At 38.0% G+C, this 25,889-nt stretch overlaps 1 protein-coding gene across 2 annotated transcripts in view; it reads left to right on the top strand.

Moving 5' to 3' along the window:
* Window positions 1-25,889, top strand: part of myo10l3 (myosin X, like 3) — a 71,720-nt gene that overhangs the window by 41,174 nt on the left and 4,657 nt on the right. For both annotated transcript variants that reach the window (XM_028435957.1, XM_028435958.1), the window contains 22 exons: window positions 317-385; window positions 3,264-3,346; window positions 3,422-3,530; window positions 5,460-5,540; window positions 7,376-7,500; window positions 7,589-7,703; window positions 12,649-12,755; window positions 14,373-14,771; window positions 14,859-14,889; window positions 15,884-16,711; window positions 17,418-17,541; window positions 18,233-18,476; window positions 18,571-18,666; window positions 19,658-19,751; window positions 19,945-20,000; window positions 20,103-20,245; window positions 21,757-21,951; window positions 22,071-22,228; window positions 22,631-22,754; window positions 23,586-23,883; window positions 24,741-24,948; window positions 25,314-25,450. In XM_028435957.1, the coding sequence (XP_028291758.1) occupies window positions 317-385; window positions 3,264-3,346; window positions 3,422-3,530; window positions 5,460-5,540; window positions 7,376-7,500; window positions 7,589-7,703; window positions 12,649-12,755; window positions 14,373-14,771; window positions 14,859-14,889; window positions 15,884-16,711; window positions 17,418-17,541; window positions 18,233-18,476; window positions 18,571-18,666; window positions 19,658-19,751; window positions 19,945-20,000; window positions 20,103-20,245; window positions 21,757-21,951; window positions 22,071-22,228; window positions 22,631-22,754; window positions 23,586-23,883; window positions 24,741-24,948; window positions 25,314-25,450 (3,824 nt within the window). The remainder of the gene's footprint in view (window positions 1-316; window positions 386-3,263; window positions 3,347-3,421; window positions 3,531-5,459; window positions 5,541-7,375; window positions 7,501-7,588; window positions 7,704-12,648; window positions 12,756-14,372; window positions 14,772-14,858; window positions 14,890-15,883; window positions 16,712-17,417; window positions 17,542-18,232; window positions 18,477-18,570; window positions 18,667-19,657; window positions 19,752-19,944; window positions 20,001-20,102; window positions 20,246-21,756; window positions 21,952-22,070; window positions 22,229-22,630; window positions 22,755-23,585; window positions 23,884-24,740; window positions 24,949-25,313; window positions 25,451-25,889) is intronic.

Genomic DNA, 25,889 nt, shown 5'->3' on the forward strand with positions numbered 1-25,889 from the left:
TAACGTTTAACCCTGTAACTGTTATTTTTTGACAACTAAAAAAAGAAAAGTTATTTTCTGGGTATTTGAAAGGCTTTGTCCGTCAGGTCTGGATTCAATCAAGCATTAAGTTAGAATCTCAAATATAATAACACAAATAATTATTTTGAAAGAAATATACCTGCAAATAAAGTGCTTGGTTATCAATTGCATTACATATCTATGAAAATATAAGCAGTTTATGAAATATGTACTGTATATGATTATATCTTTGCAGGTGTTAATCTAGAATTAAACAGTTTTCACTAAAACATGTACTTTAACTTTCTTCTCTCAGACAAACCAGTATTATATGAAGCCCAGAGTGACTGACCACCAGTTTGGCATCAGGCACTATGCAGGAGAGGTAATAACACACACACACACACACACACACACACACACAAACACTTGCAGCTATACAGTTTAGTTCAGGGGCCAATTATAGGCCAGTTTAATCTCAAGTGGGCTGCAGATTTTTGGTGGGAAATGAGCAATTTTGACATTTTGGTGCCCTAGTTTGCACTTGCTAGTTCGCACATATAAATAAAATATCTAAAATATGTAAGACATCAACAGTATCCAAGCAATAAGTAACTGATAGCAGTCGCGTGCAGGGTCATCACTTTAATTTATTTGAATTTTGTGACCCAATTTTGGGAAATTTGTTGAAAATTAATTAATAAAATTCAAAGATCTTTTAACAATTTAAGATTAAAAGTGACTCCTACAAATATAATAGAGTTTCACTACATTTGTGTATTTGTAGGGACTGTGATATCAACAGCAAGAATATACATATGTGCAGGCCTCATATTCTCCTTCATCAGCTTACATGATGGGGAAGATGAGACTTTATTCAAATGAAGGCGATGATTTGAGAGCGATCAGGACAGATAGACGAATGCAGGCATGAGGAGCAGAGGGGGGGAGGGGCCTGGATGAGGGGCAGATTTGCCTTCAGAAAGAATGTTTGCCTCAGACAAGGTCTCTTTAGTGTCAGTGTGGCAGTTAAAGTCACTAGCCTGGCAAGGGTGACTGTAGTAATGACTGAGCTGATCCAGAGAGAACAAGCAGGCTGCCTCTCTCTCTCTCTTTCTTTCTCTCTCTCGCTCGCTCTCTCACTCTTTGAATGGTGCAGTGAACTTTCTCCCAATGATTTGATTATCTGTGTTGTGCCAGAGAAATGCATTAGGTTATTACAGTAAGTCCCATATTAGGCATTAATATGAACGTATTTACAAAAAATTATACAAAAAACAGTCGTTTTGGAAACCCATGTCAATACAATGATTCCAAACATTGAAATCACAACGGATGACATTTGTGTTGTGCACATTTAGTTGTTTCTTTGCTGCCAGCACTTTAATTTGTGTTCAAATCCTAATGCGGACGAACCCCATTCTTTCCCTAAACGCCCTTTAACAAACCTGGAGCATTCAAGGAAGGGAGGGTATAATTAGATTGTCTGCAATTTATGAATGCATGTGTTGTCAAGTTACCATCTCCTCCTGGGTTCCCATGAGCCCTGAGCCGTGGAAATGTAGAGCAGAGATTAATCCTGAATTAAACTTTAAGACCAAAGAGCAGGTGAAACACACACGCCAGTACACAAATGTATTATTTGTCATTTGTTTGTATCTTATCTTAGTGAGCCCTGTAAAGTCTGCGGCTCAGTGTGAGCTAAGGAATGTTCCAATGAAAAGAGCTGACCAGAACTCAACAGATGACTGCACTGACACACTGTGACACAGTGCGCTGTGCTCGCCCAGGCCCGCCCCCCTCGTTTTTGTTCACACCGAGCCTCCAACAAGCACAAAGTCATTGAAAATCACTCATGTCTCCCTTTGTGCACATAATTATGTTTGGATATGGCATTCACCCTTATAGTGTTATTTCACATTACTCCAGGAATGAAGTCTTGTTGCATATAGATCACGAGCCGGGCACTTTTCTTAGTTATGACATACACTACAGTATTTAGCTTTACATGCACCGTTTCCTCTGTAGGTATAATAGATAAAACCATAGAAAACCACAGCAGGTGTTGTTAAGTTTGACAGCAAACTTTGATGTAGTATTTATTTTAGTCTTTTGACTAAAATACAACTTTGTTTCATTCTAAATTTAGTAATCTGGACAGTTTCAGTTATAGTCTACTTTTTGTCAACTAAATTATATTCAAGTTTTGGTCGACTGAATCTGTTACAGATATAGTCGACTGAAATTTTTTAAAAAAAGATTGAATTACCATTTATCAACCATGATATTGGATGGTTTAAATGTTTGTAAACACACACACAGACAGATTTAATGTGATCAACGCATCAGACCACATGATCTGTCTTATGTCCACAAACCTTCCAAAAAGGAAACTTACTTTTGATTAGATTTCATTCAATGTAAACATTATATTATTATTTTTTTATTAGTTAATGAAAAATATCAATATATTTTGGCATAGTTTTTGTTCTCGTGTATTTTATTTAGTTATTTTTTTTATTTGTCATAGTCTCGTTATTATCATTAAGAAAATTTAGAGTCGACGAAAATGATCCAATTATTCTTTTACAGAAACTAGCGCAGAGAATTATTAGTGGAAGTTGATACAGGGAACATACAAACCCAATATATTTATACAGCAAAAAATATTAAAATTTCACAATTTGGTAGAATATAATATTTTAAAAACCATGTACAAAGCTAATTTAAAAATCCTACCTGCAAAAAAAGAAAGAAAAAAAAAAATTAAGAGAGAAAGTAATTATAACTTGCGAGGAATAGAGATATTCTAAAAAACCCAAATTGATAACAGTGACCAAAGAATGGTGCATATGGAACAATCTAAATGATGACATGAAATAAAGTCACTTAATGTGTTCTAAAAGAATGTGAAATGTATTATGCTGAAGAAGTATGAGACAGAAGTGTAGCTGTATTATGAGATGAGATGTGATGTGACAATGCACATGTTGGAGCTTGTCTTTGTTTAACGTAATTCATGATTTTAAAGAGGGGGCGGATGTTATACGTTTTTTTTCTTTCTGCACCTTTTCATTCATGTTTGGTTTTTTTCAATGTGTAAGAGAAAGAATATTTGTTTTATTCAAACAAACAAAATTATGATGAAATATTTGAGCCAACAAAGTTAGCACTGGACTCTGCTTTGTCTCTTAACATTTCTTGCATGAGTGCAAATGTAAAAACATTTTTATTCCATTATGGTTTCTTCTTCATTTCTGTAGGTGTTGTATGATGTTCGTGGAATTCTGGAGAAAAATAGAGACACTTTCAGAGATGATATCCTGTTTATACTCAAAGACAGCAGGTGAGCATAAGAGTCTTTCCCCTACATGCACTTGTTTGTTTTTGGTATATCATGTCCACCCTCTGTGTCCTGCAGGCTGGACTTCATCTACGACCTCTTTGAACGAGTTGGCAGTCGAAGCGGAGACGAGACCCTAAAGATGGGCACCGCTCGACGCAAACCCACTGTCAGCTCTCAGTTTAGAGTGAGTAGAGTTTGATCCTGCAGTGGGGAAATTTACTCTCATAACAGCTCAGATCAAGTGCAAGAAAAAAAACAAAAACAAAAATAGATAGAAAAATAATATAAATTGTATAAAGGACTAGAATATTTTCATTTCCTGAAGAAAATGCAAGTGAGGATGCAGGTGCTGGCCCGCGTCGCACTGCATTAACTTAGCATTAGCTAGCATGAACATTAACGTTAGCATTACATTAGCATAGCATTAGCCGCGTTTTAGCATTAGCCGCGTTTTGGCATTAGCCTAGCCTTAGCATTAGGACTAACCTAGCATTAGCATTCACCTAGCAATAGCATTTGCCTAGCATTGGCATTAACCTAGCATTAGCTAAGCATTAACCTAGCATTAGCTAAGCATTAACCTAACATTAGTAATAACCTAGCATTAGCACTAACCTAGCATTAGCTCAGCGTTAATCTAGCATTAGCTAAGCATTAACCTAACATTAGTACTAACCTAGCATTAGCACTAACCTAGCATTAGCTAAGCATTAACCCAGCAATAGCTGAATATTAGCAATAAGGTTGAAAAAAGCTGACAAAAGTTGAAAAGGTTGAAATGTGTTTAAGGCTCTCGCTGAACATGTAAAAGGTTGAATGGTCAAAAAAATCAGCTGAAGAATGGCTGGGCTTCCAATATAAATTAATTGGAAATAAAATATTTAATAAGTCAAAAAGTTTAAAAGTTATAAAAGGGATAGCATAAATCACGAGAACTTTCTCAATTTTGTGATAGCTTATTTGTCAAAATTAGACAAACGGTGTAGGAGGAGTTAACGCAGACGGAGGAAAAAACGAATAACAATAGTGAGGATGCCTCCTGCATCTTCACTAATAAGTCTAAGAATATAGATATATACATATTTACAAAAGAGATGCCTTAGACTGTTTTATTGAGTACCTCTGAATTATTGACTGTGGGATCCTGTCGTCACACTCACAGCGTGTTTATTGTCTCCCGCGCATGAGCTGCTGCGTTCACTGATCACTTGAGCCTTAATAACAAGGCTCGCGTTATCTTGCCACGACGCCTGTGAGTGTGTGAGGCATGGAAAGAAAATAAAAGCTTTCAATCATAGAGACCCAGAGGAGGCATGGAACATAGTGTGTGATCTGCAGATGATGGAGGCTGATAGGCTGTGTAAAATATGTGGTTGCGAGCTGGGCGCGGGGTCGAGGACTTAGCGTGTTCTAGCGGCTCTGTAGAGAGGAAGAGCAGAGGAGGATTTGGCTGGCTGCCCTGGCCTACAGTTCCTAAAGCTAAGGATTAGGGCCGATGGCCGGGCAGAGAGGGGCCAACCGGGGGCCAATAACACTCAGCCCTGCCAGGCTAGGCCTTAGTGGAGACAGACTGTCTGAGACAGCCATGGAAGCAGGGCTGAAAGTCTCTGTGAGGTTCAAGGGTCCTCGGAGTGTATAATTATGCATGCATTTTTATTGTAGTGAATGAAAGCAAAGTCATTCTGCAGGTTATGGAAAATTAAAAACTTCATTTACCCTGTAACATTTTTGGTGCCTATTTTTGTGAGGATTTCTTTTTCAGTTTTTCATAACAAAACACAACGTTTCTTGGGTAGTTGTTATTGTTTCTGACCAGTTTGGTGTGTGAAAATCTCAGGCAGGCTCTGAGTGACTTTTTTTGTATGTCCACATATAACAGCATCTCTAATGTAGGGAATATTTACACTTTGCTTTTTGTTTTGTTTTTTGCTCCTTTAAGCTTTAATTCTGAGCAAAGAATAGGCTGTATTTTTCTGTGTTCTTTCATATGCATTCAATAAACTTTCATTTATTATGCATGCTAAAAAAAAACAATCAGATACTACTAATAGTTTCTGATGGATGCCTTGTGTCTTTACTGTATCTTTATAATCCTTTTGCTGATCTGTTTCAGGACTCTCTTCACTCTCTGATGGCCACACTAAGTGCCTCCAACCCCTTTTTTGTACGCTGCATCAAACCAAACATGGACAAGGTGCGTCGTGTTGATTCACTAGGGAAACATTTTGCATTTTGTTACCTAGACAGACAAACTGGTTTTTTTTTTCTGCTGCATCTTCCAATGTCTCACATTGCTCTCCTGCTTTGATGCCAATACTTTCCTTGTGCTCCGTGTAATAAAGTGGCTGTGTAGCAGAAACATTCCTACCACTTTAGTCTGTGTAGCAGAGGTCAAAGGTTCCCGTTGGCTGCTCCAGCTGCAGTGGCTGGGCTAATGCTTCGCTGATCTGGCTGCATCAGTGGAATTCCAAGATAAGACCAAAGTGCCATAACTGTGGTGAAGCTCGAAAATCAGGAAACCATGTCAAGGCCTTCAACACTCTGTAGTGTACACCATAGCTCAGTGGATTCCAAGCTTTTTTGGATTGTGACCCCATTTGGATATCACACATTTCTGGGGACTTAAAATATATATTTTTTGATCATGTTTATTATTCTATGTAACAACAAGAAGCTAGGATTAGTGTACAAAGTGACAAGATATGCCAGCTCAGATATTTGTTTATTTTATTCATTTTAATTATGATTGTGTATTGTTTTAATTTGAAAAAGAATAATAAATTAAAAAATTACTTTTATTAATTAATAGACATTTCAGGCAACCCCGATATTGAAAAACACTGCCATAGCTGTAAGTCCTTTAGAACATTCCATTTATTGCTTTAAATCGAGGGTGTATCCTAATACTTCATTTTATTTGTATCCATGAGGATGGCTGTTGTGTAATCCAGTGGCAATTTCTCCGTTTCTGTTATCACTGTGCACAATGTGGTGATTGTCTTACTTACGTTACCGCCCACTCCCTACGACTCATTCCACACCTTCATGCTTACTTGTTAACATGGAAGCTGCCACTGTTGTCCTTTTAACCCACCATTTTTTTCCCTTCCCATCTGTCCTCTCCTATTGTTGGCTCCGCCTCTCATTTGCTCACCTGACTTCAGCTGGTCAAGATTGAACAAGCCTCGTCCCTATTAATGTTCTACTATGATAGGACATGACGTCATGCACAAGCCCCTAACATGACTTCATGCATGTAAACAGACAAAGACAGGCATGCAGGAAAAAGTTCATTCATTTGGTTCTTTTTAAACTTTTCTTAGTTTAGCTTGTGCAGAGCTCAGAAGAATGCACGTGTATTTATGTGCATGAGGGCATGTGTTTAATTACGCATATAGACACATGCATGCATGTATGAAGCTCTTTCATCCTCGTGGCTCTGTTACCATGCGTGGTAGCTTTAGCCTGTAATTATATTGACACATTGAGGAATGCTTTAGCTTATGCAGCAGTGTATGCCCTCTGGGTGACAAAGAGCCGGCGCGTTGACCTGAGTGAACAGGCAGCTTGTGGAAAGAAGCGGCCAGCATCACAGATCCTGCCAGATAAATCTGAACATTAATAGGAAGACAAATATGTGAATAGAAGAGGTGATTTCAAACTAAGAGCTCACGATTTCTTACAAGGTGTTGCTAGTTCACACTGTTCACATTTCTCTCTTCATGGTGTGTGTTGATCTAATATATAAACTGTTTACCACAAGTTTAAGTTTACCTTGACTCGTATACAGTATCACCAGAAGTAATAATCCCAACGTGATAGGAAGTTAAATTGTAATGGATAAAAACAACCTTTACTTACAATTGTGACCCTGTGTGATTTGAAATTCTTATCCTCTGCAATTTTTTTTTATTTTTCAAATATATTTATTTAGTTTTTCCTTCTAATTTTATAATTGTTCAAAAACAGATCAAAAGAAAGTTGCAAATAAAACAACCTTTACTTTACATTTCTGTTTCTAACCTACAGAAAGCCAACCGTTTTGACCCTGAAGTGGTCCTGAATCAGCTGAGATACTCAGGGATGCTGGAAACCGTAAAAATAAGGAGAGCAGGATTCCCCGTTCGAAGAACATTTAAAGATTTCCTCAGCAGGTCAGAAAATCTAACCACAACTTTCATTTTTTATTCTTTTTTAGTTGAGCCTACTCCATTCAGGATATGTCTGATTTGAATTCTGCAGATACAAAACGGTCCTGAAAAAGAAAATCCAATCGGAGGATGAGAGGCAGAGTTGCGCCGAGCTTCTGATGGTTCAAGACAAAGACAAGAAAGAATGGCAGCTGGGGAAATCAAAGGTGAAGTACTAAAAAACGAACGCACACATACACACACAAGGCAAGGCAAATTCATTTGTGTTGCACATTTCATACACAAGGCAATTCAATGTGCTTTACATGATCAAAAAGTGCAACAGAAAACATTTAACAGTTTAAAATAAGCTGTAAAAACATTAAATCAACAAAAACATGATAAAAAATTTCCCTTTCAGTGATATACAGTGGAGAAATAGCCTTTTACTTGGATTCCACTTCTTTGCAGCATAACAACTAAAAGCCTCCTTCTGTTCTAACTGTTAGCCTTCTGTTCTTCCACTCATTATAGTCCCCCCTCAATCTAATAAGCACGAGTACAAATGGGCAAGATAGAGTTGCAGGTTTCAAACCAACAATAGCACAGCTGGGCAGCCCGAGGGATTAGGTGAAGTGTCAGTTTATATTGCTCTGGATATTTCTCCTGCTGTACATCAGTCAGTAGCTCTGTTGCCCTTGGAAAACAGAATATCTTAGTTTCTGTTTGGGTTTTTTTTCTCTAAATAGGCATTGAATGTCCTTGAAGATGTTTTATTGAATACCTGAAACCATTGGTTTGTAACTCTCTAAGCACCACAGTGGCTGTGACTCATGCCCTGAGGATGTTTCTGACCGGTTGTGGTCACACTACCGATCGCTTGTTCACAACCGCAGTTACTTTGCTATTCCTAAAATCTCTGGCTGTGTTACTGTAACCGTAACCCACAGCAGGGGTTTGCCGTAATCCTTCGGCCACCTCGATGTAGTTTGGCTTGTTGACTCCCACAGAGCTGTTGATTTAATAAACTAAACACTGGGCAAGTGATTTGAGGGGAGGTTACAGGGATAAGATGTTCCGAGCTGAGATGAAGTTCAAGGAAAGTCATCACATGGCTTCATCTGTGAAAATGACAATACCACGCTTAGTTTAGCTCCAACTGTCCTTTTCTTTTTGGGATTTCGGGCTCTATTTTTAACCAGTCATTCACAGCAAACAAACCATCGTCTTTATAGAGATTGTTTGAAACGTGTTTGATCAAAGATTTCTGGGTTTAGCTAAATCCACGTTTGACATATTGTTAGTTCCTGCTCTAAGTTGTGGTTGCTCAGACGCTTTACATTCATCGGTTTCCTGTTATGACACTTTTGTTCCCAACTTTGGCAAGTTGGCTACTCGCACGGCACGCCGAAAAAACACTGTCAGGACAGAACATGTTTGATGTGAGCCACATGTTTGGCTCCTTTTAAAATACGAAACGGGAGTATAACCGCTGACGTGCGCATGCAGACATATGTTCAGCTTTTCTACACATCTGTGCAGTCCCTGGCTGTAGAATCCTGTTTGCGGGTAGGACTTCTTAAGGTGTTTTCAGGATTAGCACTAAGATCATGTGTCAAACTCATGGCCCGGGGGCCAAATCCGGCCCCTTGGAGCATCCAATTCGGCCCACAGTAGAAAGTAAAAATGACAGAGAAAACATGAGTCATTGTGTAAATGAATGAACAATATTTTCAGGGGCTCACAGTTTTTCCGGTGCTTATATCGCATGATTGCAGTCATTTTTAATGTTAAACTGTTGAAAAAACAAAAAATTCGTACAAAATCCTTCAATTTTCCTCAAATTATGACATAGTATTTCCCTTTTTTAATTAGAAATCGTTCACAAAATCTAGGAAATTTAAAGTAAAGATCCTGTTCTATCACTTATTGCTTGGATTTTGTCAGTTTCTTACATAAACACTCAAAATGACAGGAAATACACAAAAGGACAATATAATACACAAAAATTATGATGACAAAAACATGCACAACAAACATTTAATTATTTATAACCTTTTATTTAGACAAGTAGTCCCTATGACACAACAAAGTCTCATTTTCACATAAAACAACTCTACAAACATAAACTGTTGTTTCCTCTGTTAGACGATAAATTCACTCTGCTGACCGCGTAAAAGTGGCTGAACTACATATTCAATTTCAAATGATTGACAGATCCTGAAATGTTGTTTGTTTTTTTACTTTTGACAATTTACAGAAGAAAATGTAGAGTTTTCACTGCACATCACTGTGTAAAAACATGTTCCCATTTTTTTCATATATGTGCTGGCGTTTAGGAAGGGATGAGGAAAGGTTCAGTGTGATGCTGTGCGGGTTGTGGTCAGGGAGCTACATTTCCTCTGGAGAGACAGGCTGTTTGTAATTATATATATACTGCAGCAGAGGAAGTGTGTCCAGATTTGGGAGCTTGAGTGATATTTCATTGTATGCATGTGTGTGTATGTGTATGTGTGTCAGCCATTTGTTTCACTGGCAAGGGAAGGATGTGGATGGAGAGGAAGCTTCCTCCTCTCTCATTGAATTAATGAAGCTAAAACACCATGTGGGGTCACCTGGAAGTAAACTGGGATCACCTGAAATCTCTAGTAATTGGTAAAAAAAAAAAAATATAAATATGTATATTTACTTTTTGAATTATTGTTTTTCAAATACACCTCACACATGAATAAATATCAAATAACTGTATCGTATACTTAAACTTTCTCAAATAAAAATCTAGTTAAAATAAAATGCAGTCTAAAAAGTATCTGAGGTGGCGCACATGTCACTTTGCGCACTAAGCCTTGCTACTACTCTGTATTTGTAACACACTTTAATAAAAATGATCAAAAACTAATTCTAGAATTAAAAAAAAAGGTCGCCAGACATTTTGATATCAAAATGGGGTCACGACCCAAAAAAGATTGGGATCCTCTGAGCTAAAGGAAGGTTGTGCAGCACGTTTATTAGTGAAAACATCTGGGACACAAACAGGCACAATATCCTATAAATCCACTGCTGGCTGCATTTTGTGGCTTACAAACATAACCAGACAGCTCAAATCTGATTAGAGTATTTTCCAGAGTTCTGATTCTACATTTGTATTTCTGTAAAAAGTATTAGTAACATTTAAGGCTGGCATTACGCTGTTATTATCTGTCATTAGCATGAATAAGGTGTCATAAAGGTTGTCATTAAGTGTCGTTTGCAAAATTATGACACCTTTCGAGCTATGTTGTCATTTTTGGGGTTAGGTGGAGGGATCTAGTCGGGTTAGGGGTTTGGGCATATGTGTCAAACTCAAGGCCCGTGTACCAAATCTGGCCCTTTAGAGCATTCATTTCGGTCCACAGCAGAAAGTGCAAAAAAACATTTCCCCCAACTCTTATATCATATGATGGCAGCCATTTTTAATCTCAAATTGTTAAAAGAACTCTCATTTCTCCCAAGTCCTGCAATTTTCCTCAAATCATTCCACAAAATCTCCCTATATCACAAAAAATTGGCTACAAATCACCAAAAAATAAAATGAAGGTGAAGATCCTGCAGGAACAGATATCTGTCACTTATTGCTTTAATAACATCAATGCCTTGCACATTTTAAAATGTATTCATATGTGGAAGTGCAAACTAAAGCACAATAATGATGAAATTACAATTTTTCCAACCTAAAATCTGCAGCCCACCTAAGATAAACTGCTCCTTATTTGGCCCCTGAGTTCAAATGAGTTTGACACCCATGAGTTAGGGTAAGGAAGGGTTAGGGCAGAGGTGGGCAACTTCTACACAGCAGGGGCCACGAAAATGTGTTTGTTTGATCAAAGGGCCACATCATGTATATTCATGTCAGCATTTAGAATAATGACCAATCTGAGCATTAACACAGAAAAGAACAAAGTGTTTTTATAGTAATTTTGTGTGCTTTTTGTGCATTTCTGTTGTCCTTGTCCTTGTGTATTTTTCTTCTAAAATATACGTTGTTTTTTTTTTAGTCATATTGTGTATTTATGTTGTCATTTAGCATTCTTTTGAGTAATTGTTGTCTATTTCTGTTAGGGTTAACCCTAACCCTTCTGTTTGTTAGTACTGTGGGTTTGTTGAGTCATTTTTCTTGTCCTTTTGTGTAATTTTGTTTTCATTTTCTGTAATTTTGTATATTATTTTGGGGTCATTTTGTGTATTTTTGTTGTTGTCTTGTGCTATTTGATGTAATTTTGTGTATTACTGTTGTCGTTATGGTTCATTTTTGTAGTAGTTTTGTGTGTTTTGTAATATTTTCTGTGTTTTTCTTGTCTTTTACTGTATTTTCCTGCAACATTGTAATTCTTATGTATTCTTGCTTTTGTTTTGTGTATTTTTCTGTCATTTTGTACCTTTACTTTGGGGGCCAAATAAAATTAGACAGAGGGCTGTTTGTGGCTCCCGGGCTGCCAGTTGCCTATAACTGGGTTAGGGTAACGAACAACACTTAATGACCGTGTTCATGATGCCTTATTCATACTAATGATATGTGTCATGTAAGAATAATGACAGCATAATGTCAACCTTAAGTATAAAACTTCAAGTAAAGTGTTACCAAAGTATTTTAGGAGATGTGAGCTGAACAGTGAGCGAACCAAAGTCTTCAGGAGTGAGCGAAGGGTTAACCAAACTCTTTCCCTTTCCTTCATAAAAGCAAAGAAGGGGTGTGTCTTTTTATCTGGACAGCAGCCACCATCCCTCCCCCTCATCCCTTCATCCCTCCTCTCCTCTCCTCTCCTTACCTCTCCCCTTCCCTCCCTCTTTGTGCTGTTCTGCTTGTGTGAGTCAGTTGAGCAGCAGCAGTAAGAGCAATAGCAGCAAAGAGCGGGTGCTCAGGAAGAGGACGTTGGGATACAATGAGGCTCTGCAGCAGCAGCACTGCAGTCTCACTGCCAGCTTTACCCTCTGCTCTGCTCTGCAGTCAGAGAGAGACGCCCACCCACTGACCTCAGCTGCACCTCCACACCCTCTGCAGTGGGCACAGGGTGCTGCCAACAGACTACAGAGCTCCTTCACATCTCTTTGGGAAGAGAAACTCACCCTTCTCATATCTCACCCCCATCCTCCCTCTGTGTGTCCCCGTTGGCTGTGGCGCTCCTGGTCGCGCAGGTGTTCCTGAAGGAGACACTGGAGCAAAGGCTGGAGAAGGAGAGGGAAGAGGTGAGGCGCAGAGCTGGTATGGTGATCCGCGCCCACATCCTCAGTTATGTGGCAAGGTGAGTGGAGGAGGGGCGGGAGGGGAGGGAGGGAGGCTAGCTAGCTGAGTGGCAGCGACAGTTGTCAGGGTTTGTTTTGTAGTTGAGGTACACAGCCTGTGTGTGTGTGTGTGTGTGTGTGTGTGTGCCAGGGTGGGATATATGGTGCAGTTGTGCGTGCCTTTGCACATTTGTTTATCTTTCTGTCTGCATGTGTTTTATGTGGGCTGCAAACTTGCCGACATTGCAGAGGGTGAAGTGTTACAAGCTGTGCAGCTGAACATTGTTCCTCAGGACAGATTGAACAAAACTTTGGCTATCCAGGTTCAAAAACTACAGATCTGTCATGGATAATAAAATAAAATACTAAAAACTGTCTGAGATTTGCCCCTCAATTTTGTAATTGGAACATTCGAGCATTCATTTCTTTTTTGAGTAGTAATTCCAGCAAGTTCATTTTGTCATCTTTTTTATTAATGCTGTATGTTAAGATTTCATTTATTCAGACAACTTTTTTCAGGAAGTTTACTTTGATCTCTTGACATGTTTCGACTGTCAACTGCCAGTCTTCTTCAGAGGCGTCTGCTGATCGTTTTGATGTGTCCAATGCTTGGACACAGTCTTGTCCATGACTTCTGCGTAATAATTCCAGCAAGTTCAGTGATCAGCAGACGCCTCTGTAGAAGACTGGTAGTTGACAGTCGAAACATGGCAGGAGATCAAAGTAAACTTCCTGAAAAAAGTTGTCTGAATAAATGAAACCTTCATTTATTCTTAATTTAATTTTGTGCACTTTTTCATGTGAGCTCATGTGCCTTTTTTTGTCTGCCTTTTTAATTGATTGTATTTCTCTGTATCTTCAAATACAATGTGAGGTATTATCTGTATTATATAGTGTGTAGCTTCAAAGGGAAATTAATAATCTGGATTAAGGAACACATTTATTTACGTCTCGCCTATCTGTGAGCATGCGCACATTTTTATTTTGTGCCTTCATTAAAAAATATTTAAAAACACAACACAAAAAAAATGTAATAAATCATAAAAAATTTAATAAAATCATAATAATGAAAAACTAAAATAAAAACACAACACAGACACCCTTATCTACATAATAAAAAAAACAAACTTTTGGGACATCATACAGACGACAGCGTTAAAGTTGAAAGTTTTCTTTCAATTTTTTTTAAGTCGATCACTTTTTGCTGCTTTCTCACTATCTGGAGACACAAGCAAACATTTTGTGATATTACACGTAACATTATATCTCCAACAGGTCTGTCCCTAAGACCCTAATACCGGTCAAACATTGTGAACTTATTACTGCACAGATTAGGATGTGCTTGAGGTCAAAGAGTCAGCGCAATGTGTGTGGTCTAGATATAGTCACGTGTGTTTGTGTGTGCGTTTGTGTTTATGTGTGTGTGTAGTCAATGCAAGTACTGTGTGTGTGTGTGGGTAATTTAGGTTGGGCCACACAGAAGCCTACGCCGCCTCAAAGAGAACCAAGCATTGCTATGAATGGTTTGCGGTTCAATTGTGGGGATCAGGGGCTTTGAGTTAATTCACAATTTTCCCAGTTTTTTTTTTTAAAACAAATTAAAGAACAATAATATGCACATCTTTTTACTTCATCAGAAAACAGTATAAGAGGGTTCTGTCCAGCGTCGTCACCATCCAGAAGAACTACCGCACTCACTTTTGGAGACGCAGCTTCCTCCGTCTGCGCTTGGCGGCCGTCGTGCTTCAGAAACTTCACAGAGGTCGCGCAGCTCGAACTCTCTATCGCCAGCTTAAGGAGGAGAAGCAGAAACGAGAGGAGGAGGAGGAGGAGAGAAGGAGGCGAGAGGAAGAGGAGGAAAGGAGGCGCGTAGAGGAGGAGAGAAAGAAGATGGAGGAGATGAGGCAGCAGCAGGAGGAGGAGGAGGAGAGAAGAAAGAGGCAGATGGAGGAGGAGCAGAGGCGGCTCGAGGAAGATCGAAGAAAGAAAGAGGAACAGAGGCTAATCGAAGAGAAAGAGAAAGTAGACGTGAAGAGGTAGAGGATGTTTATTAATTATTTACTCTTGATCACTAGTCTGTGAATCACTGTATTTATTAATAAAAAATATGCTTTTGTCTGCAGGGACTCACTGATGAATGGAGCTTGTCCAAAGGTAGTTCAATTATTTCTTTTTCTAATTCATGTAAAGCACATGTGTCAAACTCAAGGCCCAGGGGCCAAATTTGGTTCACTTTGATCTCAAGTGGGAGCCGCAGATTTTAGGCAGAAAAATAAAAGTTATTTCAAAATAATTGTGCACTAGATTGCGCTTCCACCTATGAATGATAGATGAAAAATTCTCTCAACAGTTTGCGATTAAAAATGACTGCCACCATGTGATATACGCCAATATTGGGGAATTTTATTGAATTTGTGTATTTGGAGAGGTTGAGGTACAGTATCTACATTTGAGTTAGTTGGCAATATACTCAATGATTAATGTTTTCTTTGTCATTTTTATTTTTTCCTATGAGCCAAATTGGACACAAGAAAAGGGCCAGATTTGGCCCCTGGGCCTTAAGTTTGACACTTGTGCTTTAGACCATCTAATTCGACCTGCAGGAAAAAGTTAAAAAGACAGAAAAAACATAAATTATTTTTTAAATTACCAAATAATTCAGTTGTAGATATTTCAGTACTTCTAAATACACAAATTCAATCAAACTCCACAATATTTGGAGGATCCCCCTGCTTTTATCACATGACTGCAGTCATTTTAAATCTCAAATTGTTCAAAGAACTATATTTTCCTGAAATTTTTTCACATAATTTCCCGCAAGTTAAATAAAAATTGGTAACAAAATCAATGAATTTTGAAAGAGAAAATCCTGCTGGGACTGATATCCGTGACTTATTTCCTGGATATCGTCGGCGGCTTAAATGCTTTATGTATCATTTATTTATACGGCGTGAAAAGTACAAACTCGGGGTCATTAATGTTGAAATTGCTCATTTTCCCTCCTAAAATCTGCGGCCCATACTGTATAAGATCAAACAACTTTGTATTGTACTGAACGAAAATAAGTCTGACACCTCTGATGTAAAGAGTTTGTACGGTGGTACAAGCGATTGATTTGACTCTCTGGTTTGTCTCGTGTGGTCCACAGAAGGAGCTGTGCCGCACTTTGTCTCACAGCAACACCTCTGAGGAGGAGAGCCGTCAGATGGAGGAGATCCTACGTCTGGAGAGGGAGATCGAGCGCCTGCAGAAGCAGCAGGAGGACGGCGTGTCCCTCTTTGGGGACGTCTCTCGTGAGGAGCTTCGCCAGATGAGGGACGCTGAGATCTACCGACTGGAGAAGGAAGCGTCCCGGGTGGCTACGGAGTTTTTGGAACTGCTGGACTTCGGTGGTCTGGAGCCATCGCTTTCGAGCGAAGAAAACCTTCACGATCCCAATGAATCCATCGCGCCTTTGGCCGAGGAGGAAGTGGACGAGGGTTTCCACGCCGAGGACGAGTGCGTCCCTTTGCCGGACTTTCCTCCTCCAGCCGCGGTTCCTCTCGACCAGGACGTTTTTCAAAGTATTCCCCCTCCTCCACCCGCCTTTGCAGAAGGATTGCTGGACTCCTCCTCTGCAGCTTCACTTCCTGCATCAGGAAAGCGTCCCACGGGTACCGCCAATGGACTGAGTCACGTCCACCTTCTCACAGAGTCCCAATCCACCGACCGCCCGTCTCTTCCTGTGCTGACTAATGGAGAACGAGGCCTGAGCCAAAGTGCAGGCAGAGGATGTGACTTCGATCCAGTGTGTGCAGAGTCATCTCAGACTAACTTGTTGGACGCTGAGTCAGACTATGACCAGGAGGAATTTGAGGAGGTTCATGGGAGCTCGGGGGCTAGCACCAATGATGGCCACATCACAGACGAAGAGGTTCTTAGAAAGTCCTCATGCACTCGTAACAGCCTGGACTCCTTCAGAGGCAGCTCAGACTCGGTGAGGAAAAACTCATTTAGGGTTATTAAGTCCAAGTCTGTGGGGAAAATGTTTGTTTTCTTTAATCCAAAAAATAATAAATGATCTTCGGAGCAAAAATCTACATTCTAATAGCAGTCGGATCAATCCAGAACAACTTGATTTCATGTTTACCAAGACTTTTGTGAATTTTAATTAATTCCAGAAAGATAATTTTGTCTTCTTTTTTGAAATTATGTTAAGGTTTAATTTATTCCGACAACTTTTTTCAGGAAATTTACTTTGATCTCAACAGTCGAAACATGTTAGGAGATCAAAGTAAATTTCCTGAAAGAAGTTGTCTGAATAAATTAAACCTTAACATATTAATTTTAATTGTTGCAACCAGGGTTGGGGTCAATTACATTTTTCAATTGCAATTAAGTTTTTCAATTATCCTTGTTCAATTACATTTCAATTATGATTACGGTAACCATGATTTTTTCCAGTTACAAACAAATTTTTCCTAACTAACCACTAACTCCTCTAACCCTTACCACCTATATGAGTGTGAAAATTCACTGACAGGTAGTGGGAAAACTTAATATGAAACATATTTTGATATCTGTTAACTACTTGTGTGTAAGCCGTTGACCTGTTTTGCGTTTAATTAAATTGTCGATTGTAATTTCAATTATCTGAACTCAATTCCAATTCAAGTTGCCATAAAAGTTTTTTTGCGTTGCAGTTCATTGACACAGACGAGGAGAACGATGGCTATGTGGACACAGATGAGGAAATTTCCAACGGGAGGATGAATGTGCTGAATGGCAGTGGGCCTCCGTACTTTCACGGCTATCTTTATATGAAAAGTGAGTTTCAAACCTCTGCATTGCTTTCACTCAGTGGTGTGAGTCTTTGCTTGTATTTTTACTGATTTAATTTAAAAATCTTGGAATTTGATAAGAAGTGATCAAGTTATATCATGTCTTTGACTAATATGTTTTATTTATTCAGACAACTATTTTTCTGGAAATTTGCTTTTATCTCCTGACTTGCTGATCGCTTTTTTTTTACTTCCGCATCGCAATTCCAGCAAGTAAATTTTGTCTTCTTTTTGAATAATATTTTAAGGTTACATTTATGCAGAAAACTTTTTTCGGGAAATTTGCTTTGATCTCCTGACATGTTTTGACTGTCAACTGCAGAGTCGCCTGCTGATTGCTTTGATGTTTTCTTGACTTCCACATAATAATTCCAGCAAGTAAATTTTGTCTTTGTTTTGAATAATATGTGTTAATGTGTCATTTATTCAGACAACTTTTTTTCAGGAAATGTAGTCGAAATTAGTCGAAACATGTCAGGAGATCAAAGTAAATGTCCTAAAAAAAAGTTGTCTGAATAAATGAAACCTTAATATGTTATTGAAAAAGAAGACAAAATTAACTTGCTAGAATTGCTATGCGGAAGTAAAAAAAAAACATCAAAGCGATCAGCAAGTCAGGAGATAAAAGCATTACTTGTAAATTGTGCTGACCAAGTATTAAAACTCCTCTTGTTCAGGTGGACTGATGATCCCATGGCGGCGGCGGTGGTGCGTCCTAAAAGACGAGACCTTCATGTGGTTCAGGGCGAAGCAGGACTCACTCAAATCTGGTTGGCTGTACAAAAAAGGAGGCGGGATGTCCACCTTGTCTCGCCGCAACTGGAAGATGCGCTGGTTTGTTCTGCGCGAGTCCAAACTCATGTACTTTGAGAACGACGGTGAAGAAAAGTTGAAGGGAACCATCGATATCCGCACAGCTAAGTAAGAAAACTCCTCTTTTTGTTGTTTTCCTTTTATCATTCTATAGTCTTTTATTTATTTGTAAGTATTTTGCTGACTGTGAATCTTTTGGCAGGGATATAGTGGACAATCATGAAAAAGAAAACGCTTTGAATATTGTCACAGAGGAGAGAACCTACCATATCTACGCTGAATCCCCTGAAGATGCCAGGTTGTTATTACACACATATTATCAGAGGTGTGAAGAGTGCTGATATATCCTAGTCAAGTAGAAGCACTGTTAATTGTTTGAAATAGTACTCAAGTACAAGTTCAAGTAAGTCACACATAAAATACTCAAGTACAAGTAAAAAGTAGCTCAATTAAATTGTACTCAAAGTTACTAGTTACTTTTATTTTTGGTAATAAATCTTGCCTCGGTTCCCTTGCATTCAGTAAACATCTCATGTATAAACTTAAAGAGGAAGAGACCAAATCTTACACAATTGGAACCTAATTTATTTTCTACAAACGCATCGGTATAAAATAAAAGGTTTGTCAAAATGTACAATTATTTTTTATTAAATAATTTCACACCAGTTAATTAATCAATACCATGCCCATGCTCTAAGTGTAACTACATTTATTAACTCTAAAATAGATGTTTTAGTAATAGTTCTTCAGTACACTGAAGAATTCTGACAGTCTCTACAGTGATGATGTCAGAATTCTGCAGAATTTTGTAAAAGTTCAACAGTGATGATGTCATCAGTCCAAGCTGGGAGCCAATACACTTTTCTTTCCCCCAAAATATCACATTATTCGCCAGTCCTATTATGTGTACAAATTTTCATAAGTTTTTGAACGTGTTTACACCCTCAAAAATGCGACTACTTCCTCTATAAGGAAAATAATGATTAAAACGAGGTGCATTACAAATTACAAATTACTGACTTAGAAATATACTCAAAAAAGTAGAAGTACCCATAAAAGCAACTCAATTACAGTAACATGAGTACATAACGTGTTACTTTTACCTCTGCATATTGAGTCCAATTTGCAAGCAGGCACTTTGTCAGGAGTCTAAATTCTTCTCCTCCCATCTTCGGTTGCTGTATGGCATTGAATGTCCCTCTTGTGGTTACCAGTGGAAGTTCATGGTGAGGCTTTGAATTACATGTTTGCTGACTTTTCCTCTTCTGAACTCCCTCTGACCCATCCAGTGGTTGGTTCAACGTGCTGAGTCGGGTCCACAGCGCCAGCCCGGAGCAGCTCACGGAGATCCACCATGAACAGGCCAACCCGAAGAATGCAGTGGTTAGTGCTGTTTTACTTCTGATGCCTGAGCCACAGATTCAGTTCACTTTTTTGGACCAAAGACTGAATAACAACAGCCCTTTGCAATGAAAATGTTTGAACTGTAAATTAATAATATTCCGGAAAAAACTTTTTATTGTGTCATAAAAGCCGTTATACTGCTCGCAACTCAAGTGTTGTGTTCTTCTTCAAGGGCACATTAGATGTCGGCTTGATTGATTCCGTTTGCGCGTCAGACAACCCAGACAGGTAAGGAATCACCAACCCTTAAAAGACAGCTTTATGACCGATACGTGATTATGTTTTAATGACCCCTAGAATGTTTTTTTTTTTTTTTTGTTCTTTCCCCAGGCCAAACTCATTTGTGATCATCACGGCTAATCGAGTGATCCACTGTAACACAGACACACCTGAGGAGATGCACCACTGGATCGGGCTGCTGCAAAAATCCAAGGGAGATTCTCACATGGATGGCCAGGACTTTTTAGTCAGAGGTCAGTTTAGTGCAGTGCTCATTGTTATGTTATTATGGTATTATTACTGTTCTATAATATGTTTTATGTTATTTCTATGACTTCTGAAGAAGATTAGACACAATGTTTTACCTTTTTTCAATAAAAGTTACACTTTTGATCCATTTTATTGAAATTTTGTTGGGATGGGGGAACTTGAAAAATGTAATTTTTTAAAGAGGGCAACAGAGAAAAAGTTTTAGAACCACAAGTTTAACCCTAGAACACTATTGCTAAAATTAGTAACAATATGCCCAGTAAAATAATAATAATATACCCAATAAAAAGTAATTATCATCAAAATGCATCAAAATATGACAATGCATGACTTATTTGAGTTGTGTTCTTTTATTTTTAGCTATGCCATGCCTAACAAAATTAGATAAAAACCAACATGGGTGAACTCTAAAAATATTAACCAAAATAACTGTAAAATTAGGAATGTAAGAACAAAAAAAATCTTAGAAAAAAAATAGATAATGAAACTGGAAACTTTGTCTTTGGTCCACCCATTTCTGGGATATTTGAGGCTTCCCTGGTACATAGTCACATAGACACATGAACAGCTGCAGGACAGAGGAACCAAAAATGGCATTTTTCAATTTTTCAAAAAATTATCTCCTGACTAAAATATTTTATCACCATATGAATTTTCTTGAAATCACCACTTAGTGATATTTATTCACAACTACTGGACTAAATAAAGATAGCATAGACATTTTAGGACCACTTTTACTTACTTTATTTTTTAGATGCAGTCAGTACAGACAGTGTGGAAATAATGAGACACCTAACACTATTGCTGGGTGAAAAACACCCGAGCGTGTGCCTGTAGAAAAAAGCGGGCTTTGGGGTATAGAACATCCACACCTGCTAAAACATAAGAGAAGATGCTGAAGCTACCCTAGAACCCAAGACACTCTGGCTAGGGTTAATGTGTGGCAAGTTCTTACACTTTTTATATATACATATCAATAAAGGTATAAGTAAGGGATTGCTCGTTAATAATTTATTTATTGATTGTAATTCTTTATTTATGAAAGGTTCAAGGGCATTTTACACATTAACAGTCATGTTTACACACATTAGAAAAAAAAACACAGTAAAATAATATTTCTCTGACATGACTTACTTAAAACACTCTCAGCATTCAACCTTTTTCCCTTGTTTTTCATTTTTTGAGTCTTTAACTTTAATAACTATTTACAACCATAACCTAGGAGTGTGTACACATGTATTGTGCAAATACATACACAGACAATTCAATTATTTTCAAATTTATGTCCAAAATATCTTACTTCCAATTTGACCAAACTTTCTGTTTGTAATCAGAGGGAGAGTGTGATTTTTTTTTTCCCATGGTATAAATGTCACTAACGATGTTCTCCCACTCTTGCTCGTGAATAATGTAATCAACTCAAAATTGAATAGATTGTAGAAAATATAAGGAAAAAATCAATAAACTTGAACAAATGTAAATTATATCCTTTCAGGTTGGATGCATAAAGAAATGAAATCCGGAGCCAAAAGCACGTCTCTGAAGCTGAAGAAGCGCTGGTTTGTTCTCACCAGTAACTCCTTAGACTATTACAAGTCATCGGAGCGGAGTGCCTCTAAACTGGGAACGCTGGTCCTAAACAGCCTCTGTTCTGTGGTGCAACCAGATGAGAAAGTCTTCAAGGACACGGGTCAGTTAAACACCGTTTCATCACTTTGATCTGTATGTTCTTAAATGGAAGTGTGTGTCACCATTTTTTTTTTCATTGTGTAACTTGCATTTAATTTGAAATCTTTTTTTTTATCCTAGGATACTGGAATATAATCATCCACGGTCGTAAACACTCCTATCGACTTTACACCAAAATGCTTAATGAAGCCATGCGATGGGCGAATGCCATTCAGGGGGCAATAGACAGCAAAGTTCCTATTGAAACTCCAACACAGCAACTCATCAGGGACATCAAGGTAGGAGCCTTTCCACTGTTATTTGATCAGATCAATGCTAATATGTTCACTGGTGGATGTTATGTCATCAGACGGCTGTGTACTGTGCGTGGGTTTCAATGAAAGGTCATTTTTAACTGATTATTATGTGTGACATTTCATTAACATACAAGCATTCACATTGTAACTCAAACTCTCTTCAGTCATGCAAACCTCTGGCAGAACAGTGAGGTATTTGTACTCACTGCCTGTGTGAAAAAAATGAGCTTTAAAGTTTGCTTGTTTCCGACTGTATTTTCTGACTTTTCTCAGCTTTTCTGCAGTGAAAATGCTCATCATTAATCTTTTCACCTTGTCTGGCTCATTTAATTTCATTGAATGAGAAGAACATACGGTAACTAATCCAATCTGTTGCCGCTTTAGGAGAGCAGTCTGAATGTGGAAGCTGTGGAGCAGACGTACTGGAGGAACCCCATCCTAAGATACACCCAGCATCCTTTGCACTCTCCTCTCCTACCTCTGTCTTATGGAGATGTTAACCTCCACTGTAAGTAGCTTGTTAGTGAGTCCTATTTATTTATTTATTCAAAAGGGACAGTGCATATTAATGAACATTTAAATGTAAATATGCCAAAAATAGCCAAAGGCTACTTTCCATCTGCAGTCCTTGGTGGTTTAAACTTTCTAAAAAAAAAATCATACAATGAAGAAACATTTTTGCAGCCCTCTCTGGGAGTTTTTTTTAAAATTTGAGTCAAGAGTGACACCAAGATATTTAAATGCATGTACAATCTGGAGCTCCTCGCCTTTTAGAAATATATTTGAGTGCTTTTGGATGCTTGGAGAACATTAACAGGCAGTTTTTTGGAATTTAGAAGAAGACATGACTTAATGGGCCACTTGTCCACAGAGATTATTGCAGATGTCAAATTTTTGGATATTCAATATCTGACTTAGCTTTTGTGAAAATTACAGCATCATCTGCATAAAGCTGTGTCAATATTTTAGCAAATCGTTAATGTATAAAGAAAAGAAATTAGGTCCAAGTATGGAACCTTGAGGAACTCCAACCTGACTGTCAATATAAGGGGATTTGACACCACTGACAGATATTCAATTTGTTCCTTGCTCTGAAAAATTGAATTGTAGTAGCCTTGACAATGAAATTTGGTGGTCAACTGTATCAAATGCCCTTTTCAAATCAAGAAAAACTGCACAAAGAAGGAGACAAGAATCAAAGTATTTAACTTTTTCTCGAAAAAGAACATAGTTAAAGCTTTAACTTCAAACATTATTGTATATATTTCAGTTTGACAAAGCAGAAAGATAAATAAAGTAACAATTTAATAATGTAAATTTCTGCTTCTGTATCCGTCAGTGCAAAAAGAAAAGGGCTACACCAGCCTGCAGGATGAAGCCGTGAAGATTTTTAACTCCCTGCAGGAGATGGAGGCTGTGTCCGACCCCGTGCCCATCATTCAGGGAATCCTGCAGACCTGTCAGGATTTAAGGCCTTTAAGGGATGAGGTTTACTGTCAGCTGATCAAACAGACCAATCACGTCCCACACCCCAACAGCCCGTCCAATCGAGCGCACTGGCACCTACTGACCTGCATGAGCTGCACCTTCCTGCCCAGCCGAGGCATCCTACGCTACCTCAAGTTCCACCTGAAAAGGTAAAATCCTGTTCGCTGTTCAGGGTTTGGGGTCAATTACATTTTAATATTACAATTATGCTTTTAATTATCCATGTTCAATTATAATTCAATTACGGTTACAGTGACCAACATTTTTTCCAATTACAATTCAATTATGATTATTTTGATGACTGATTATTTTGATGACTATCTGAAAGTCAATTACGATTACGTTCGCAGTTACTAAAGTTCAATTATAATTAATCACAATTACTGAGTCTTAAATAAAAAACCCTGTACTTACCTCTTGTGTTAGCTTTCTGTTAGCATCTCATATGATAACAGGTCGGTTTTGACCCATGTCCTAAATCAGCTGTAAAATACACAAAAAAACTACCATATACTGTATCATCTCATTTGTTTCTCATCTCTTAGTTACATTGTTAGCCGACCTTTTAATATAAGTTTTAATATTGTTGGTGTGGGTGCGTGAGCCTTTTTTGAGTCAGAATACTCCTCGATTTGCTTTTATTTTATAATTTTTTTAATGGTAAACCCTTTTAACCCTTAGCACCTTTAGGGACAGGTAGTGGGAAAAGTTGATATGAAACATATTTTGATAATTGTTAACTACATACAGTATGTGTAAGTGTAACATGGTTCCCCAGTTTTGCATTTCATTAGATTTTAATTGACACTTCCATGCCAATTACAAAGTCACATTTTTTTTAACTCAATTACGATTAAGACAGCAAAAAAAATGTGTTTAGTTGCAATTACAATTATAATATATGATAATTGATTATCAACTATGCAATTACAACTGACCCCAACCCTGTCGCTGTTATCTTTAAAACAGCAGCAAAACCTCTTATTATTTCATCACCTCCTCTCAGGATCAAAGAGCTGTTCCCTGGGACAGAAATTGAATTGTTTGCGCACTTCGTTGGCGAGTCTTTAAAAAAGACCAAAACGAGGGAGCTTGTTCCCTCCCAAGAGGAAATAGTGGCACTGCTTACCAGACAAGAAATGACCACCACTGTCTACTGTCATGGAGGAGGATCCTGTAAGATCTCCATTAACTCCCACACCACTGCAGGAGAGGTAAGCCCACTCAGGCAATTTCTAAGTCATATTCTTATAAAGCTGAGATCATGTTTAGTATTATTATTGTTTTAATTTAAACCCAAGGAGCAAAACAAACAAATGCCGTGCTTCTTAAACAATTTTTTTGAATTCTATTTCTTATTATTACATATTTATTACTGTTCAAAAATGAGTGATTGCATTTTTTATGTTATTTTTATGATTTTTGAAGAAGAATAGTCACAATGTTTTACTGTTTTTCAATAAAAGTTACATTTTTACCCATTTAAAAAAAAAAAAAAAAAATGTTGGGATGGGGAACCCAAAACCCAAGGAGCAAAAGAAATGAATGCCTAACATTTTTGTTTTGTTTCATTATTTAGGTTGTGGAGAAACTAATTCGAGGTCTTGCGATGGAGGACAGCAGGAACATGTTTGCACTCTTTGAGCACAATAACACGATTGACAAAGCTGTTGAAAGCAGGGTCTTGGTAGCTGATGTTCTCGCAAAATTTGAAAGGTATGATCATTTTTGCTCCGTAATGTACGGACCATTTACTTTTATAATTTTTATTAGCTTTTATTGAGTCAGGAGAACCATATTGAGATTAATAACCTATTTTAGTGTGTCCTGGCAGCAGTACATAAAACAAGTTTACAGTGTCAAAATAATACTAAAATGATCTTAAAACAAATGGCACAGAAAACAATATGTGAAAACAGTAAAAAAAAAAAATACAGTCAGAATAAGAGCTTATGAAAGACAAAACTATAAAAGCCACCAAATAGTTAACAATACATGAGCTAAAACAAGAACATGGTGACGTTTGTGTGACAAAGTGCTGTAAAAGGACCCTAAACTAAAGAGACCCTAAAGAGAGGCAGCAAACCAAGAATTGCCTTGTAGATAAAACCAAGCCAGTGAATGTGTCTGCGTGAAGATAGACTTAGCCATCCAA

This window comes from Gouania willdenowi, chromosome 21 (assembly GCF_900634775.1).
Source record: "Gouania willdenowi chromosome 21, fGouWil2.1, whole genome shotgun sequence".
Taxonomy (NCBI): domain Eukaryota; kingdom Metazoa; phylum Chordata; class Actinopteri; order Blenniiformes; family Gobiesocidae; genus Gouania; species Gouania willdenowi.